General features: G+C 47.6%; 1 protein-coding gene across 4 annotated transcripts in view; it reads right to left on the bottom strand.

The window, feature by feature from the left end:
• The window catches only part of LOC129810541 (inactive N-acetylated-alpha-linked acidic dipeptidase-like protein 2), a 354,237-nt gene that overhangs the window by 97,707 nt on the left and 242,380 nt on the right, over nucleotides 1-14,150 (bottom strand). For all 4 annotated transcript variants that reach the window (XM_055861117.1, XM_055861115.1, XM_055861118.1 and 1 more), the window contains 3 exons: nucleotides 9,179-9,271; nucleotides 7,539-7,744; nucleotides 6,463-6,591 (listed from right to left, as the gene is read on the bottom strand). In XM_055861117.1, coding sequence (XP_055717092.1) covers nucleotides 6,463-6,591; nucleotides 7,539-7,744; nucleotides 9,179-9,271 — 428 coding nt within the window. The remainder of the gene's footprint in view (nucleotides 1-6,462; nucleotides 6,592-7,538; nucleotides 7,745-9,178; nucleotides 9,272-14,150) is intronic.

Here is a 14,150-nt window from a genome sequence, read left to right on the forward strand (position 1 = left end):
TTATAATTGGTGCCAAAGCACCCATTCTAAACACATAAACACAGTGGCATCTCTGCTTTGAGGACAGCTGCAAAGTAAGATAAGTAGAAAGTGTTACCGCGCTAGCAAAAACATGATTTGTTATGTCTCAAAATATTGAGACCGGTGAGCCTACCTGGTGCTTCAGAGTGCTACTTGAAAAGATGAATAGTGTGACTGGCGCTATTCACAGACTCAGCTGCAGCGGAATGAGCAATAAGGACAAAGAGACACAGAGCACACGGATGCATGTGTGAGGCATGATGAGCAACCAAAACAGACTGGAGTTAGCAGCTCTTCCCATGAACACATTACACAAAAGAGGTAGAAGAAACACTAGGTTGCAGTTTCACACATCCTTGTTTTGCTGTCAACTATTGCTGCTGAAGCTGATGTTTCACTTACTCCATCCTTGGAATTGTAGCCTCTAATTAGTCAATGGCAATTAGCAAACGCCAGCCATATAGAGACGACCTGGCAACATTGTTTTAAAGGGATTCATTTAAATTAGCATGCTAATAAGGACAGTTATATTCCCTTGCTCTGATTGGCAGTCTACTGTTACCATAAGTCATTAAAATTTTATGAACGAACAGACGACAATAGGAACACATTATACAAGTAGTTGTATGTATGAAGGAGTGAAATAGTAGTTGCTTTGCTGATCACAATTGGCCCAGCACCATCCGGGTTTGGCCGGGGTAGTCCGTCATTGTAAATATGAATTTGTTCTGAACTGACTTGCCTAGCTAAATAAAGGTTAAATAAAAATATAAAGATGCCAGAGGGCAAAAACAAAGTCGTAATCAGGAGAGTGTAAGACCAAAAACAAACAGCAGAGTCAAAAGTCCACAAAAAAAGTTACATTAGCGTATCTGGTACACAAATCACTTAGAAAATCTGGCTTAATTTAAAAATAACTATGTTTTTCTTTTTATCTGACTTCATTCACAAATTTAAGGAAGAAAGAGAAATATATTGCTGTGTGTAGAGTAGAGGTCATTTCATCTCTCTGTGAGATACCCTTCTGTGTGATTAAGCTCTATGCTGCCATGGCAGGTCTGCTTGCTTTTATTACTCCCCAAATGTCACAAGTGGACTGGCATTTAGGTTCATTAACAGGATTATGGCAAGAGGAGAAATAATGGAGCATTCTGCCATGAGAGTCCACCCTCTGACCCCCATGTAGCTTCCCTTACCAAGAACAAGGGAATACTGACAATGTTTAAATACATTAGCCTTTTCAACACTCCTCCATCACAAGGTACATTTATTCAGGGTAGCAACCAGCAGATGGAGGATTCGTTCCCCAGAGAGAAAAAAACTAAATCTAAAATACTATAATTTACAAGGCATCTCAGGTTGAAGCAATGGATTTTGACCGCTTGACCGATCATCTCTACTTTTCTGTGAGGATGCCTCATGTCCTCAAAGATAATAATATGTTGTAACACTGTCTATTTTTTAATCACCTGTGGAAAAGATAGGATATATGTCACGACTTCCGCCGAAGTTGGTCCCTCTCCTTGTTCGGGCGGCGTTCGGCGGTCGACGTCACCGGTTTCTAGTCGCCACCGATCCATGTTTCATTTTCGTTTTGTTTTGCCTTCATTATGCACACCTGGTTTCCATTCCATAATCAATGTTCCTTATTTAACCCTCTGGCTTCCCTTTCTGTTTTGTAAGTGATTGTTATTGTCATGTGGGTTCGTTCTTTGTGCTCTGGATTTTGTATTTTTCCTTGTTGGAACATTGCTTACATTTTTGAGTAAATTCAGGTTATTACTCATACCTGTGTCCTGCGCCTGACTCTGCTTATCCATTCACCTAATCGCTGACAGAATCACTCACCATAGAATGGAGTCAGCAGGTGCAGCCAGCCCTCCTCTCCCAGTGGAGGAACGCGTTCCATGGACCAATGGACAGATGGGAGAGAGGGGGTTTTCCGGTTAATCCATCATCACCACCCCAGCTCCCACAACAACCTCCACTGATGTCCACCCCTCCTTCATCAGGATCCAGTGGGATTTGGCTCTCGCTCCTGGAAGCGTATGACGGAACGGCTACCGGGTGCCAGGGGTTCCTACTCCAGCTGGAGCTCTACCTGGCAGCTGTTCAGCCGGCCCCTTCGGGACGCGAGAGAGTGAGCGCCCTCATCTCTTGTCTGACGGGTAAAGCCCTGGAATGGGCCAACGCCATCTAGGGAAGGGAAGGCCCGACGTTGGACAATTATGAGGATTTCACCCGCCACTTCCGGGCAGTTTTCGATCATCCACCTGAAGCGCGAGCGGCGGGGGAACGCTTGTACCATCTAAAACAGGGGATGAGGAGCGCTCAAGAGTTCGCGCTGGACTTTAGAACTCTGGCCGCCGGCGCGGGATGGAATGAACGGGCCCTGATCGACCACTACAGATGTAGTTTACGCGAAGACGTTCGTAGGGAGCTAGCCTGCAGGGACACCCTTAACCTGGACCAGCTGGTGGACCTATCCATCCGGCTGGATAACCTGTTGGCCTCCCGCGGATGTCCGGATCGGGGTCCAGCAGTTCCATCCCCCAGCACCTCTGATCCAACCCCGATGGAGCTGGGAGGTGCTGCGATGAGGGGGACCGGAGGGGGGACCATTCCCTGCACCACCTGTGGCCGCAGAGGGCACACTGCTGGTCGGTGCTGGGGAGGTTCCCCAGGGGGTCAAGGTACCAGGAGGAGCACTGGTGGATCATCCCAGTAGGCACCCAACTCACCCAGAGCTCCCTGTTGCACACATGTGGTTGTATATAGAATTTCCTGAGTTTTCCCCGCGTTCCCAGCATAAGGCGCTAGTAGATTCAGGCGCAGCTGGGAACTTTGACCGTTCCTTTGCACTTAGATTAGGGATCCCTATTGTTCCTGTTGATGTTCCCTTCCCTGTACATGCCTTAGATAGTCGTCCTTTGGGGTCGGGGCTAATTAGGGAGGTCACAACTCCACTGTATGATAACGCAGGAGGGTCATGAGGAGAGAATTAGTCCCTTCCTGATCGACTCTCCTACGTTTCCTGTTGTGTTGGGCCTTCCCTGGTTGGCCTTTCATGACCCCACTATTTCATGGCAACAGAGGGCTCTCAAGGGATGGTCCTGCCAGTGCTCAGGGAGGTGTGTAGGTGTTTCCTTAGGTGCCACTGCGGTGGAGAGTCCAAACCAGGTCTCCACCATGCACATTCCCCCCAGAATATGCCGATTTAGTACCCGCCTTTTGTAAAAAAAATTACACCCCATCGACAGGGGGATTGTGCGATAAATCCCCTGATAGACACTGCACTTCCCAGGAGTCACGTGTATCCTGTGTCTCAGGAGGAGACGGCGGATATGGAAACATATGTCACCGATTCTCTGGGGCAGGGATACATTCGGCCATCCACTTCACTTGTCTCCTCGAGTTTCTTTTTTGTGAAGAAGAAGGATGGAGGTTTGCGCCCGTGTATTGACTATCGAGGTTTAAATCAGATCACGGTAAAATACAGTTACCCGCTACCTCTCATAGCCAGTATGACAGAGTCATTGCACGGGGCGCGCTTCTTCACAAAATTGGATCTCAGGAGCGCTCACAACCTGGCGCGTATCCACGGGGGGGGGGGGGGGGATGAGTGGAAGATGGCATTTAGCACCACCTCTGGGCACTATGAGTACCTTGTCATGCCGTACGGGTTAATGAATGCTCCATCAGTCTTCCAATCCTTTGTAGATGAGATTTTCTGGGACCTGTACGGGCAAGGTGTAGTGGTGTAAATAGATGACATTCTAATATACTCTGCTACACACGCCGAGCATGTGTCCCTTGTACGCAGGGTGCTTGGTCAACTACTGGAGCATGACCTGTACGTCAAGGCTGAGAAATGTCTGTTCTTCCAACAGTCCGTCTCCTTCCTAGGGTACCACTTTTCTGCGTCAGGGGTGGAGATGGAGAATGTCCGCAATTCAGCCGTGCGTAATTGGCCGACTCCAATCACGGTAAAGGAGGTGCAGCGGTTCTTAGGGTTTGCCAACTACTACCGGAGGTTTATCCGGGGTTTTGGTCAGGTAGCGGCTCCCATTACCTCTTTGCTGAAGGGGGGAGCGGTGCAACTGCAGTGGTCAGCTGGGGCGGACAGGGCTTTTAGTCACCTGAAGACTCTGTTTACCTCGGCTCCCGTGCTGGCTCATCCTGATCCCTCCTTAGCGTTCATAGTTGAGGTGGACGCGTCCGAGGCTGGGATAGGGGCTGTGCTGTCTCAGCGCTCGGGTACGCCACTAAGCTCCGCCCCCGTGCTTTCTTTTCGAAGAAGCTCAGCCCGGCAGAGTAAAACTATGATGTGGGGGACCGGGAGCTGTTGGCTGTTGTCGGGGCCCTGAAGGCGTGGAGACATTGGCTTGAGGGGGCTAAACACCCTTTCCTCATTTGGACTGACCACCGCAATCTGGAGGACATTCGGGCAGCGAGGAGACTGAACCCTCGCAGGCGAGGTGGGCCATGTTTTTCATCCGCTTTCTTTTCACCCTATCCTACAGACCAGGTTCCCAGAACGTTAAGGCAGACGCACTGTCCCGGATGTATGACACAGAGGAGTGGTCCGCAGATCCCACTCCCATAATTCCAGCTTCTTGCCTGGTGGAACCGGTAGTATGGGAGGTGGACGCGGACATCGAGCGGGCGTCACGTGCAGAGCCCACTCCCACACAGTGTCCAGTTGGGCATCTGTACATTCCGTTTGATGTCCGCGATCGTTTGATCTGTTGGGCCCACACGTCACCCTCCTCTGGTCATCCTGGCATCGGTCGGACAGTGCGCTGTCTTACTGGGAAGTACTGGTGTCCCACGTTAGTTAAGGACATCAGGGTTTATGTTTCCTCCTGCTCGGTGTGCGCACAGTGCAAGGCACCTACACACCTGCCCAGAGGGAAATTACAACCCCTTCCAGTTCCACAACGACCGCGTTTCCACCTATCGGTGGATTTTGTGACGGATCTTCCCCCGTCACGGGGCAACACCACGATCCTGGTCGTTGTGGATCGGTTTTCTAAGTCCTGCCATCTCCTTCCTTTGCCCGGTCTCCCTACGGCTCTACAGACTGCGGAGGCCCTGTTCACCCACATGTTCCGGCACTACGGGGTGCCTGAGGATATAGTTTCTGATCGGGGTCCCCAATTCACGTCTAAAGTCTGGAGGGCGTTTATGGAACGCCTGGGGGTCTCGGTCAGCCTCACCTCAGGTTTTCTAGCCAAGAGTAACGGGCAGGGGGAGAGAATCAACCAGGATGTGGGTAGGTTTCTGCGGTCCAATTGCCAGGACCGGCCGGGGGAGTGGGTGGTTTTCATCCCGTGGGCGGAGATGGCCCAAAACTCCCTCCGCCACTCTTCCACTAACCTATCACCTTTTCAGTGTGTGCTAGGGTATAAGCCAGTCCTGGCACCGTGGCATCAGAGCCAGATCGAGGCTCCTGCGGTGGATGAATGGTTTCGGCTCTCGGAGGAGACAAAGGACGCTGCCCATGTGCGTCTACAACGGGCCATCAGGCGGCAGAAGGCGAGTGCCGACCGCCACGGCAGTGAGCGGAGAGCCGGGTCTGGCTCTCGACCTGAAATCTACCCCTTCGCCTGCCCTGCCGGAAGCTGGGTCCACGGTTTGTGCGGCCAATTAAAGTCCTGAGGAGACTGAACGAGGTTTGTTATAGGTTACAACTCGTCCCTGATTACCGCATTAACCCCTCGTTCCATGTGTCTCTCCTCAGGCTGGTGGTGGCTGGTCCGCTCCAGCAGTCTAAGGTGCGGGAGTTTCCTCCGCCCCCTCTGGACATCGAGGGGGCCCCGGCGTATACTGTATACTATATGGGCGAGAGACCTTCAGTACCTCATGGAGTGGGAGGGGTACGGTCCGGAGGAGAGATGCTGAGTGCCGGTGGAGGACATCCTGGATCCGTCATTACTGCAGGAATTTCACCGTCTCCATCGGATTGCCCTGCGTCTCGTCCTCCGGGTCGTCCCCGAGGCCGGTGTCGGCGCACTGCTGGAGCCGCGCGTCAAGGGGGGGTACTGTCACGACTTCCGCCGAAGTTGGTCCCTCTCCTTGTTCGGGTGGCGTTCGGCGGTCGACGTCACCGGCTTTCTAGTCGCTACCGTGTTTTGTCTTCATTATACACACACCTGGTTTCCATTCCATAATCAATGTTCCTTATTTAACCCTCTGGCTTCCCTTTCTGTTTTGTGAGTGATTGTTATTGTCATGTGGGTTCGTTCTTTGTGCTTTGGATTTTGTATTTTTCCTTGTTGGAACATTGCTTACATTTTTGAGTAAATTCAGATTATTACTCATACCTGTGTCCTGTGCCTGACACCGCTTATCCATTCATCTAATCGCTGACAATATAAAACATAATACAGATTGGCCAGTGTAAAGGAGGGAATGTGGAGGGATAGTATAGCATTGTACCTTCTGGATGTCTGAGGTGAGTTGGAGCAGTGAGGGAGAGGCAGTGGAGCGCAGGGTCTCCGTCCCCCTGACAGGACTGTGGAGGCTGACGTAGGCTACAGCCCTGCTCTGCAGCACCATCCGGTTCTCCTGCAACAACACAACACAACACGATGATTCAGCTCTGGAATACAATACAATATCATACAATACAATACATAGCTAGGATCTGTGCAACATCTGAATCCTCATCAAGGTCTTCACATCTCCTAGGAAAATCAAGGCCGTGAATGTGTATAGAATAGTAAATGACAAACTAATTGGTTTGATACACATTATGTCTGACATTGGTACCCCTCTGCATAAACTGTATATTGAAGCAAACAGGAAATAGCACATCATAGCCTACACATTGGTTGAGATGGTGCTCCACAGAATTATTATAGAAAATGCCTGTGGCAACGTTTTTCAAGTAATCTTGCTATATCTAGTACATGACTTTGAATATTAAACTCAATAGTCCTCATTGCACTCTGAGATATACTAACTGCCAGGAGAATGTTATAAATGCTTGGCTGCAGCTACTGCCTTCCAATCTTTCCCTTAGAATCTCCAACATGGTTTGTTGGAGACGTACGAGAGTCAAGAGCTGTTTTTGTGTTATTTTTTCCCTTTCCATTGCTTGAAGCCTTGAGGGCTGACAGAAAGCCCTGTTTTCTCCTGTGGTGTAGAGCTGAAGTGAACACAGAGTGAGTAAATACAGTACCTTTGACCTCCTACTAAACCAAATAATGTTGCTTCACCAGGGAAAAACACATACAGCACTGCTTTGGTACAGTAATAAACACCCTGATACACGTGTGTATATAGTACATAAATACACTGATACATATCTGTATAGAGTACATAAACACCCTGATACACGTGTGTATATAGTACATAAATACACTGATACATATCTGTATAGAGTACATAAACACCCTGATACACATGTGTATACAGTAAATTTATCAGGTACAGTATATAAGCGCTATAGAGTAATTCCATGATAAGACTCGGATTCACAGAAGAGGGACAGGGGATTCATGCAGGTTTACCTCTCCCCACTCAAAGGAGCCGATGTTGCCGAGCACTGATCCCCCCCATGAGCAGAAGACAGTGGTGCGGTCGGGTTCCCAGCCTCTCCGGGCCTGCTTGGTCACCGAGGTGATGATCTGAGTCATCATGGCAGAGCCTCCACGCCAATCAGCTGCTGTCCCTTTATGCCAGCTGTCATGGCGACTGCCCACCAGCACATATCGATCTGTGCACAGACAGAGGAGAGGGACACACCCAGAGGACAGAACACACACACCCACACACACACACAAGGGTTGAGACTCTGTCTGACTGTCTGTTTAGTAAAGACTAAAACTTGTGTGCGTGAATAAAAGAGATTGCTCGCGGCAATGTTTTACAAAAAGAGGAGTTGTTGTTGTAATGGATTTCTTTATTTGGACTTGATTTAGTTTGAGAGGCAGAAGAGTTTTGAACATCCACTCAAATGTTGCCAGGATATTGTGTAGGAGAAGTAGCAAGCTATACTGTATTCTGTCCTTCTTGGGTAAGAAGAGTGTAGGTGGGAGGCATTTGAAAGTCTACAAGGGTTGTGAAAGACAGAGTTGTTGACCAACAACACAAACAGAATAAAACAGGCATCCCACTGGGCACACACCGGTTGAATCAACGTTTTTTTAAACGTAATTTGTCTAAGTATTGTGACGTGCAATCAATGTGGAAAATAAATTGGATTTGAAAAAAGTAATCAACCAATAGTGTTTTCATCTAATTTCAACCAGTGTTGTAAACATTGAAATAAACATTGGTTTACATGTAAACCTTGGTAGAATGTAAGACAATATCAAAAGGTAAAAGTTTATTATTAATATTATGAATTTGTCATCCTATTTACAGAGCTAATGGTAAATACTTCCAAACTTCCAATGATCAAATCAAACATCGACGATTTATAGTATACCCAGCTTCACGAGGAAATAATGGAGTCCTTTATTGGGCAAATCAGATGTCAACGTAGCCTAAATAAACCCAACCTCACTCCGAATTTAGTTTCACATACATCTTGTGTAAGAAAGGTTAGAGGAATTACTTTCAACTATTCAATGCGATTTAGATAGTCAATGTCTAAATCTCCTTAGTAATTTTCATGAGGCATTTAGACAGGTAGGTGTCCTGGCATGACACATTCTGGTGAAGAGAAGGGAGGATATTAAAGGCTTGCTCTGCACCAGGGACTTTATTGAAATCATCCTAAAGGCACCAACGCAGGACAGTCATTAAAAGGCCATTTCCAGGAGCTAAATGACCTGTGTCTGGGCCAGCCAGGATGGCGATGGCAGACATTGTTTTATAGAAGCGGTTTTTCACAACAGACAAAAAAGCTGTTTCAGCACCTGGAGGTTCCATTTTCCTCCACACACACTTCCTGAGTTGGTTCTCTCTGCAGGAAACAAAGAGGGCACAGTGGGGAGGACTAATCGCATAAGCAGTTATCTTGGAGATTATACTTTGGAGTGTGCCAGTATTCATGCTTAGTCTGTGAGTCTTACAAGATTGCTTCCTCTGGCTGAGATAAGGCAACTACTTCCGTATCGCCATGATTGCATAATGTTCAAAGTCATTATGGATTTAGTGTGGTTGTTGTGCACTCAGCTGTCAACATTTTTTTATTTCTATTTACCTGGATTGGTCTTTCCTCTCAAGTATCCACACACATTGTTTACTGTCTTGTATATTGAGTGGGTTCCAATAGTTAGTTGTATCTTCCTCCTCTCTGTAAAATAATAAGACAGACATAGGCCTTAGATCATCCATCCCCATACCTCTGAGGACAACAACAAACAACATAATGGCTTCCAAGTTTTTTATTTAAATTTTATTTTATTTTATATTCCTCCTCTTGTATACACTTGTTTCATCCCTCAGCCAGGTAGGGAAATGAATATCACTCTTACTGGCCAACACACACACATAACCCTAATTATAATTATAACTCTAAACCTAACCCCTAAGCCTAAAACCAAAAGGATAGTATTGTTATACCACACACACACACACACACACACACACACACACACACACACACACACACACACACACACACACACACACACACACACACACACACACACACACACACACACACACACACACACACACACACACACACACACACACACACACACACACACACACACACACACAGGAAGCAGGTAAGTGGGTTATACAAGATGATATTTTTATTTTTGTAATCATTTAAGGGCAGCGGGGAGAGTGTGTAGTGCCACTGAACCCCAGGAGGGCTTAGTGAAGGGAGTATGTTTGTTCTTCTAACATACTGAATCAGCACATCATTTACTTTTGCACAGATTTCTACAGTACATGTACAAAAAGTATACTTTAAGCCAGCTATAGGCAATATGCTTTGGTTCTATCAATGCTTATATTTCTATCTGCTCGGGTCTTGCTGTGTGTTCGGGGCTCTTACGGTCATGCTAAAATGTCTTTCACCCTATCAAACTTTGTGCCCAAGTACCAAAACAGAAGGGATACAAGTCAAATCCAGACTGACACAGTCTGGTTGTACTTTAAAAGTAGAAGTATACAGAGCAGTTGAAGGGTTGGTGCAGAGAGGAAAATCATCCAGAGGCTTTCATAAAGAATATGAAGACTCCTTTACATTTCCTCTGGAGTCTGAGATTCTAGCCAATTAAGGAACAAAGGGTCAGGGTGTGGGCGTGAATATATATCAATACACCAGGAGATGAAAGGCAACCCGGTGTCCTGGAAGAGCGCCCTCCCCTTCCTCTCTCCTCTCGTCCCCTTCCACTCCTCTCCTTTCTGCTCCTCTCCTGTCCTCTTCTTTCCTCTTTCCTCTCCTCCCTCTCTTCTCCCCTCCTCAGAGCAGCTTTCTGTGACATTGCACCTTGGGAGTTCAAAGGGGAGCCTCTCTGTGTTGAGGATGTGGTCTCTCCGCAGATAGTAAGGCAATGCGGAATTGAAAATTCTGTTTAAAGAAAGGCTCCCAGATAGCATCCAGATGTGTTGGCCCTAGGGTGTACAGTACAGACACAGACTTTTTTATTAGGCTGCTTGGATGCAAAAATCACAGGGAAATAAAGATGAAGTGCCAGTGAAGATGTAAGCCCCGGAAACAAATAGTGATGGAGGGGCACAGTATATACTGTTTAGTTGACAGAGCATTTTCCCCCTCTATGAGTCATTTAATTCTGTATAAGAATTCAGTGGACTTCTCACAGGCACACTTTCCCATTTATCACTTTTGACAACAGCACAAATGACTTTGGCTAAAGAGCAGAAGATGAACACACAGCTTTACAGAAGTATATTAAAACTGTGGCATGTAGGTATAGGGCTTTCACTGCCGGGTAGCAGAAGGTAATAGGTTACTTGAAATCATGTTTATATGGTATTATTTACATTTCAATCTAGTAATTTTTTTATTTTTTTATTTTTATTTATTTCACCGTTATTTAACCAGGTAGGCTAGTTGAGAACAAGTTCTCATTTGCAACTGCGACCTGGCCAAGATAAAGCAAAGCAGTGTGACACAGACAAAAACACAGAGTTACACATGGAGTAAACAATAAACAAGCCAATAACACAATAACAAGTCAATGACACAGTAAAAAAAAGAAAGTCTATATACAGTGTGTGCAAAAGGCATGAGGAGGGAGGCAATAAATAGGCCATAGGAGCGAATAATTACAATTTAGCAGACTAACACTGGAGCGATGAATGAGCAGATGATGATGTGCAAGTAGAGATACTGGTGTGCAAAAGAGCAGAAAAGTAAATAAAATAAAAATAGTATGGAGATGAGATAGGTAGTTTGGGTGGGCTATTTACAGATAGACTATGTACAGCTGCAGCGATCGGTTAGCTGCTCAGATTGTCACGACTTCTGCCGAAGTCGTTGCCTCTCCTTGTCCGGGCGGTGTTCGGCGGTCGACTTCACCGGTCTTCTAGCCATCATCGATCCATTTTTCATTTTCCATTGGTTTTGTCTTGTCTTCCCACACACCTGTTGTCAATCCCATTCATTACCTGTTGTGTTTTTAACCCTCTGTTTCCCTTCATGTGTTTGTCAGAGATTGTTCGTTGTCAAGTGTTGTGTTGATTGTGTATAGGTGTGCGATGGGTCTTCGTACCCAGATTTGTATTATATTTTTTCCGTGAGTGTTATGGAGCAGATTACTGGGACTTTAATTAAAGTACTCCATTCTACACTCTATTTGACTCTCCTGCGCCTGACTTCCTCTGCCACTTATACACGCCATTGTGACAGAATCTCTGACCATAAAAAATGAAGTCAGCAGGAGGAGGCACTTCGCTAATGGAGGTTGAGGAACGCGTCCTGGAACACGCGGCGGAGATTGACAGTCTGTGCGCTGCCATGGATCGCATTGTCCAGAGTATGGACCGCTGGGAGAGACAGGGAGCTTGTCCAGTACCTCCACCACCACCTGGAATTCCTTTGAACGTTTTTTATCCTCCGGAACAGAACAGGATCCAGTTATCCCTACCCACGGGATACAGTGGAGATACTGCCAGCTGCCAGGGTTTTCTCCTAAAACTGAACTTGTATCTGGCCACGGTCTCTCCAGTACCATCAGACCGTGAGAAAAGCTTCGCCCTCGTCTCCTGCCTTACCGGGAAAGCCCTGGAGTGGGCCAACGCTGTGTGTGGAGAGGATAAGGCGTTGGACCATTTTGAGGAGCTCATCTGCCATTTCCGGAAGGTATTCGACCACCCATCCGAAGGCAGAGCAGCAGGTGAGCTCCTCTATCATCTGAGGCAGGGGAAGAGGAGTGCTCAGGAGTTCGCGTTGGAGTTTAGGACTTTGGCTGCCGGCGCTGGATGGAGCGACAGGGCCCTGATCGACCACTACCGTTGTAGTCTACGCGAGGACGTCCGTCGGGAGCTGGCCTGTAGAGACACCAACCTCAACTTCGACCAACTGGTGGATATGTCCATCAGGCTGGACAACATGCTGGCTACTCGGGGACGTCTAGATCGGGGTCTGGTTGTTCCATCCTCCCGCACTCTCTCTCCCGAACCTATGGAATTGGGAGGGATGGTGCGCAGGGAGACCGGAGGGGGTACCCGCTCGAGCACCATCTATGATCGCAGAGATCACACTGCTGATCGGTGCCGGGTTGGTTCCTCTGGGAATAGAGAAGGCAGGCAGGGCACTCTGGCATCACCCCAGGTGAGTAGGCACCATACTCATCCAGAGCCCTCTGCTGCACTTATGTTTGTCTCTGTCACCTTTCCGGATTTTTCCCTGCATTCCCAATATAAGGCGCTAGTAGATTCAGGCGCGGCTGGGAATTTCATTAATAAAAATTTTGCTCATAGTTTAGGGATTCCTGTTGTTTCTGTGGATATGCCTTTCCCTATTCATGCCTTAGATAGTCGACCAATAGGGTCAGGGTTTATCAGGGAGGTCACCGCACCTTTGTCTATGATAACGCAGGAGGGTCACAAGGAGAAGATTAGTCTTTTCCTTATTGATTCCCCTGCGTATTCTGTGGTGTGAGGCTTACCCTGGTTAACTACTCATAACCCCACTGTTTCTTGGCCACAGAGGGCTCTCACGGGGTGGTCGCGAGAGTGCTCAGGTAGGTGTGTAGGGGTTTCCGTTGGTGCTACTACGGTGGAAAGTCCAGACCAGGTTTCCACCGTGCGCATTCCCTCAGAATATGCCGATTTGGCACTCGCCTTCTGTAAAAAGAAGGCGACTCAATTACCACCCCATCGACAGGGGGATTGTGCGATAGATCTCCTGGTAGACGCTGCATATCCCAGGAGTCATGTGTATCCTCTGTCGCAAGCGGAGACAGTGGCTATGGATAATTATATCTCTGAATCCCTGCGTCAGGGGTTCATTAAGCCATCCATTTCACCCGCCTCTTCGAGTTTCTTTTTTGTGAAGAAGAAGGATGGCGGTTTACGCCCGTGCATTGATTATCGAGACCTTAATAAAATCACGGTAAAATATAGTTACCCGCTACCTTTGATAAATACAGTAATGGAGTCAATGCGCGGGGCCCGCTTCTTCACAAAATTGGATCTCAGGAGTGCGTACAATCTGGTGCGTATTAGGAGGGGTGATGAGTGGAAGACGGCATTTAGCACCACCTCAGGTCATTATGAGTACCTGGTCATGCCATATGGGTTGATGAATGCTCCATCAGTCTTCCAATCGTTTGTAGATGAGATCTTCAGGGACCTGAACGGGCAGGGTGTAGTGGTGTATATCGATGATATTTTGATATACTCTGCTACACGCGCTGAGCATGTGTCCTTGGTGCGCAAGGTGCTTGGTCGCCTGTTGGAGCATGATTTATATGTCAAGGCTGAGAAATGCTTGTTCTTCCAACAATCCATCTCCTTCCTAGGGCATCAGATTTCCACTTCAGGAGTGGAGATGGAGAGCGACCGCATTACAGCCGTGCGTAATTGGCCGACTCCAACCACGGTAAAGGAGGTGCAGCGTTTTTTAGGGTTTGCCAATTACTACCGGAGATTTATCCGGGGTTTTGGTCAGGTTGCAGCTCCCATTACCTCACTGCTAAAGGGGGGACCGGTGCGCTTGCAGTGGTCGGCCGAGGCGAATAGGGCTTTTG

This window comes from Salvelinus fontinalis, chromosome 14 (assembly GCF_029448725.1).
Source record: "Salvelinus fontinalis isolate EN_2023a chromosome 14, ASM2944872v1, whole genome shotgun sequence".
Classification (NCBI taxonomy): domain Eukaryota; kingdom Metazoa; phylum Chordata; class Actinopteri; order Salmoniformes; family Salmonidae; genus Salvelinus; species Salvelinus fontinalis.